At 26.6% G+C, this 6,634-nt stretch overlaps 1 protein-coding gene across 1 annotated transcript; it reads right to left on the reverse strand.

The window, feature by feature from the left end:
• Window positions 1-2,859: 2,859 nt before the first annotated feature.
• On the reverse strand, window positions 2,860-3,998 carry LOC105784410 (40S ribosomal protein S5). The gene is made up of 3 exons (XM_012610292.2): window positions 3,564-3,998; window positions 3,197-3,400; window positions 2,860-3,075 (listed from the first exon to the last, which is right to left on the reverse strand). The coding sequence occupies exons 1-3, from the start codon at window positions 3,689-3,691 to the stop codon at window positions 3,021-3,023; spliced, it is 387 nt and encodes a 128-aa protein (XP_012465746.2). The 5' UTR covers window positions 3,692-3,998; the 3' UTR covers window positions 2,860-3,020.
• Between the last annotated feature and the right edge of the window lie 2,636 nt (window positions 3,999-6,634).

The raw sequence follows: 6,634 nt of genomic DNA on the forward strand, positions 1-6,634 counted from the left end.
GACTAAATTATAATGTAAAATTTTAAATGTTACAATTTACTCAAAGTTGTTGTACTCTCGAATATTTAGAATCTAATCTCCATATATCTTTATTTTCAAGAATTTAATCTCTCTACTTCTAATTTAAAATTTTAGGTCCATTATTAGAATTTTTTCTATTAGTGTGGCATTTTGAAAATAAAATAAAATAAACTTGGTATTCATGTAACAAAAATAACATTAATGTAACGGACCTGAATTTAATAAAAATTTTAAATGTTCTAACAATTCTTAAAATTCACATTATCGTTTCAATTAGAATAAAGTAGGCTAACGAATGACATTATAAAAGTTGAGGTATCAAATTATGTCAAAACTGAAGTATGTAGATTGAATCTCAAATTTGAGCGAAATATAGGGATCAAATTGAAATTTAACAATCCTTACAATCTAGAAAGTAGAGGGATTGGAACTGAAGTTTACCCATAATGTTCTCGTGTAAAAGAAAAAAGGAAAAATTTTACTATTATTTTAGAATTAAAAAGAAAAAGAAAAGAAATATTGTAGACATGGGTCATGATAGGAGGAGGCCTTAGGGCCTTCTTTTTATATAGTAGATAGCTTTGAAATAAAAATATACCATCTTGGTAGGAAAAAAGATTAATTTGAGAAAAGGTAGAGGTGAGATATTGAGTCTCACATGTGTTGGTGAGTGAGTTAAGTTAGTTTAAATATCACAATTTGATTGTAACTCGTGATATAATTTCAAGTGGATCAAGTTAGATCCATACAAAATTTTAATATTATACACAATTATTTAAATTTTACCTATAAATGCTTAACTCAAACTTGTAAAGCATTTTTTAATTTTAGAAATATAATTATTTTTCTTTAAAACATATCTTAGATTACCTTTATATGTTTTTATTAAATTTCTAAACATAAACCATTAAATATTTTTTTAATATTTAAATTATAATAAGTATATATTTTATTAAATTTAAATTTTCATATAATATATTATATAAAAAGAAAAATAACTGGACTTCATCAAATTTGAACTTTAAATATTGAAACTTGCTCGACCTATAGTAAATTCATTTTTAAATTTAATAATTTTAAACTCATATCAATGGATTTATTTTTAAGTTACAACTAAAGATGGAAAAAGCAAAGTATGTGAATATAAGAATGTCGCACTTTAGATTTAATTGTTTGGACCTGAATTTTTGTACTTATAACCAACAAAATCATACATAATCACGTTTCATTATAGGATGTATCATTGACTAGAAAATATATTATTATTGAAAATTAAATCTTTCATAGTCTCAATAAAATTAACTCCGAAATTCGAATAAAATGTTAAACATTAAAAATAAATTAGTACTAACTAGAAAATGGAATCATGTGATTCTTTTTTACCCTTTCTTATTGTTATAATAAACATCGATAATGACGGTAGAACAATCGCAAAGTAAATAAGAAAAGAAACAATAAGGGTGCGTTTGGTTCGCTGTATTGGATTAGAGGTGTAATAGCAAATCAACTGTTTGGTTGAATGTAATGGAATAGAGGCGTAATAGTAATCTTGTGTTTGGTTGAATGGAATAGAGGTGTAATAGCATGATGGAAAAAACTAAAACGACTAGAATACCCTTAGCATAAATTTGTTTTGGTAAATGATTATTGTTATTGTTATTTAAATTTTAATAAGATTATTATTATCAGTAATAAATATTTTAATCATATTTAAACATTATTATTATTAGATATATTTTAATTAAAATATATAATTTAATAAAATTCTTATAATTAGCGAAATTTGTTTTGGTAAATTATTATTGTTATTGTTATTGTTATTTAAATTTTAATAAGATTATTAATATCAATAATAAATAATTTAATCATATTTAAACATAATTATTATTAAATATATTATAATTAAAATATATAATTTAATAAAATTCTTAATAATTAATATTCTTATATGAATTTACTCAAATCATAATATATGATCTTGTAAAATATAAATTAACATAATTATTATTAAATATATTATAATTAAAATATATAATTTAATAAAATTCTTAATAATTAATATTCTTATATGAATTTACTCAAATCATAATATATGATACTTGTAAAATATAAATTAACATAATTATTATTAAATATATTATAATTAAAATATATAATTTAATAAAATTCTTAATAATTAATATTCTTATATGAATTTACTCAAATCATAATATATGATACTATAAAAGAAAATTTGAAATAATTAATATTAAATATATTTTAATTAAAATATATGATTTAATAAAATTCTTAATAATTATAACTAATAAATTATATTTCCAACTGAAACAAGCCAAACAACATAAGCAGTATTAGAACGGGGATTATTAAATCGACTTTTGTAGTATAAAGTTCCAAAAAAAAATTTCTTTATCTGTAGATAGAGAGAATCATATTCATAAAACATATAAAATTTGACGTTGATGAACTGCAGTCTCTTCCATTGTTAATGCAGGTTGAAAGGCTTGATTTCAATAGTGTTACGGCCTTTGTATTTAACTTCAAAAAGAAGTTTGTACAATTGCTCCTTGTAATATTTTTTTTCTTTGCTTCTATTGGCTGGGTTAGAAATTCAACACAATATTTTTGAAAGACTTGTATAATTTCATCTGCTCAATAATTGGAAAAACTCAATTTGATTTCTTCCTTTAATTGTCTCTTTTTTAAGTACTAATTATCAGCAACAGGCAGGGCGATTTAATGTGGTCAAAACAACCACATCAAGCACTCTCATCTCTTTGTTTGCAGCAAAGATGAACTCAACAGCTTCAAACCATGGCAAAATAAGTACAGCATATATAACCAAAACAGGATATGCTTTCTTCAATTTAAATAACATCTCAACTTAAATAACGGAACATTCATATTATGTTCGGAACACAAAATAGGTAACTTATAAAGTACTGAATAAAAAACAGAAGTGTCCACTGCCATGGTTTATGCAAAGTCCTACCAATTCCTCAACGATTGGCCTTGGCAACTCTCTCGATTTCGTCCTTCTTCTTGATGGCATAGCTGCACAAACAACGCGAGAATGATGAAGCAAGCTGTGGTAAATAAATGGGATTGCAAGGACAGTTCCTTGTTTCAAAGCAAAATAAGGTTCAAACACGGGAGTTCAAAGGCTGTTATTTACCTGTTAGATGATCTATTTGCTGCGTTAATAAGCTCATCAGCCAAACATTCAGCGATAGTTTTAATGTTTCTGAATGCAGACTCACGATTACCAGTGGTGAGGAGATAGATGGCCTGATTCACTCGACGAAGAGGAGAAATATCAACAGCCTGACGCCTCACAACACCAGCAGAACCAATACGAGTAGCATCTTCACGAGGTCCACTGTTATATCAATCAAAAATCAACAAGGATTATCAAAGATTGATCCAACAAAGATAACCCAGAATTGGAAGATGTTTTAATTAACATCATCTGCTACTTTAAAGATTAAAGTCAGCTAGTGATACATTTGAAAAAGGAAATTCTTAAAGGTCATATAGGCCACCTGTTGATAATGGCATCAACAATGACTTGAATTGGGTTCTGATCAGTCAGGAGATAAATAATTTCCATAGCATGCTTCACAATCCTGACTGCCATAAGTTTCTTTCCATTGTTTCGGCCATGCTTCATCAATGAGTTTGTAAGCCTCTCAACAATGGGGCACTGAGCCTTTCTAAAACGCTTAACTGAGTACCTCCCAGCAGTGTGTAAAACATGTGATAGATTATACACTACTCCACATGTAAAACATTCAACTAAATGGTTACATGGTACTTTTGCCTCAACTAAACCTATATCCAAAACCACACATTAGAATTTCTCGACAAACAAGCCATAATAAGACCCAGAAATACTGAAAATCGAACATCTTGAAGATTATAGATGCTACTTTTTAAGTAACTTTAGATCAAAACTAAAATCCAAAAATCAAGTGACTTTAGATCAAAATTAAAATCCAAGAAAAGAGAAACAACATAAAACAAATATTCAAACAAAAGCAAGAAAAGTTGTATAAAATGAATTGATCTAATGAAACAGAAACTCCAAAAAATGAGAATGCAATAGATCGAAGTTCTCCATGATTGTCAAGATTATTAATCATTGTTCATTTTAATGCATGGACGGTATCCTCGAGACCATTTCACAATTAAAACTCACCCATTACGACAAAGCAGAAAGTTCACCACGAACTTCTTGCTTAGAAATTAAAATCCACCATGTAATTACGACATTATAAACTCAATCATACTTTATCATTATATAACGGCTTCACCACACATGAAGTTTGAATGGCGAAATAAAGGGAAAAAAAAACAGAAGCCTAATCCACGCAGTTTTAACTTTCTACTCCAAACTAGAGTTATTTCAACAGACAACTGAAGGATACAAGATAGAATGATAATGCAGGAGAATTGATAATTTATCCCCAAAAAAACCCTAATTTCAACAGACAAAACCCACCATAGTTGAAGAACACAAATCTGTTTTTTGTCGACAAAACAATCATGAGGAAGAAAAATAAAAATCCAAATTAAGTAAAAAAAGAGAAGAAGCACTTGCCGCTTCTGTTGATGTTGGTGAAAGATGCCAAGATGCCAAGATGAAAGTTGGCGAAAGATCTGAGCGGGTGGAGGTTTGGTCCGGTGGCAACTTCTGTTGATGTTGGGAGGGAGAGGGAGAGGGAGAGGGAAAGGGTGGGGTAGAGAACGATTTCTGCTGGGAAGGGTAAAACAGACACCGATTAGCTAATCCTTTCTTTTGGAAGGGATTTGAAATCAGCGTTGAAGCAGAGAAAATGAGGATTGCGTACGTAACGTAATAGGCCCGTATTAGGGCAATACACCCAACCAAACATGGGATTAAGTGGGCCCACCGATTAGGGGTGTATTGGCTATGCCAATACACCCAACCAAACATACTCTAAGAACACACAGATTTTACATAGAAACCCTTTCGGGAAAAAACTACGGGCAAAGGAGAAGAAATTCACTAAGACTCCATTTGTTTTACTGAAAATAGCTTCCGGAAAATTATTTCTAGAAAATAACTTACCTTTTTGGAAAAACTAATATTTTCTGGTATTTGGATCAACTTGTATAAAATACTTTCTATTGTTTGACATATTTCCTAAAAATATTTTATAAAAAGTTGTTTCCAATAAAACAAACATACATTTGAGATTTTTTTTTTATCTTTTAGTATTTAATTGAGTTTATTTTATATCCATAAATTTTTATAGTTTTTGCATATATTAAAATTATTTTCTTAAATTCGAGTTCATTACAACGTCATTTTTTAGTTACATAGCTACAAAGTGAGTATTTTTATTTAAAATATGACATCAATAAAATTGACAAAAAATTTAACAATCTTAACAATTGGATTTGATTTTCAAATTTGAAAAGTAGAGGGACTAAATTCTTGAAAATAAAAGTACAAGGACTAAATTCCAAATTTGTGAAAAAACATGAACTTATGGCATATTTAACCTTTATACTACAAAACATTTATTATTAATATATCTATAATTGTAATAAATATTTATTCTTAAAATATTAATATTGAACATTTTCAATAATATGTGAAGAATATTATTTAAAATTATTATTTTAAAATTTATTCTTAAAATAAAATTGAAATATTAAATATTTTATTTTATTATATTAATTATATTAATAATTTATTATATGATTAAATATAAATAATTAAATATGTATGTTTAATAATATTTATAATTATAATATTTTATATTAATAAATTTAAATATTTAAAAAATAAAAAATATTATTAATATAATAATATTAAGTATTATTTAAGTTAATTTTATATAAAATAAAATTACCATAGAAGAGCACTTTTCTAGAAAATGACTTACTTTTTCAAAAGGGTAAGTCATTATACAGGAAAAATGGCTTATTTTCCGTTGATCTATAACTAATTTTCTGTTGACCAGGCTATTTTTTTGTGAAATAAACATAGGAAAATGTAGAAAACATTTTCTATAAATTATTTTACGATGAAACAAACAGAGCCTAATGTTGAAAAACGAATGATACAAGAGGAGTTTCGACTACATCTATTTAAGAGTTGAAAAATCATATTCTAATCAAAATCATATAATAAAAGTATAGTTTTATACAGACTCAACTTATGTGGTATGGTCCGCTAACCCCACAGATCCCTTATTTTGTCACTGTATTTATTTCTTCAACAAGTAACGGAATTCAGGTCACATAATCTCTAACACTTATTAAACTTTTTGTTTATTTGTAAAAAAAAAAATTGTTTAATACTATGGTCAAATTGTAGTTTTAGTTCAACTATTATATTTAAAATTTAATTTTAATTTCTATAGTTTAATTTGACATAATTTTATTCTCCACTTTTATCATATTATTTGGTTAATCTAAAAGTTATAGGTAAAATATTAGTATAAATTGCCAACAACTTTTTAGTTTAGTGACATCGTGTACATAAGAATCTAGATTCAGTTTCAAGTAATCATATTTTCCATCCCCAATTAACAACACAAAATGTTAATATATATTTCTTATCCTTAAAACCAACAATTCC

Source organism: Gossypium raimondii, chromosome 13, assembly GCF_025698545.1.
Source record: "Gossypium raimondii isolate GPD5lz chromosome 13, ASM2569854v1, whole genome shotgun sequence".
In the NCBI taxonomy this organism is placed as follows: Eukaryota; Viridiplantae; Streptophyta; class Magnoliopsida; order Malvales; family Malvaceae; genus Gossypium; species Gossypium raimondii.

Coding starts and splice junctions, on each gene's coding strand:
- LOC105784410 (XM_012610292.2), bottom strand. CDS start 3,691: ATGAAGCATGGCCGAAACAATGGAAAGAAACTTATGGCAGTCAGGATT. Junction 3,401..3,563: donor GTTGATGCCATTATCAACAG/GTGGCCTATATG, acceptor TTGATATAACAG/TGGACCTCGTGAAGATGCTA. Junction 3,076..3,196: donor GCAAATAGATCATCTAACAG/GTAAATAACAGC, acceptor TTGTTTGTGCAG/CTATGCCATCAAGAAGAAGG.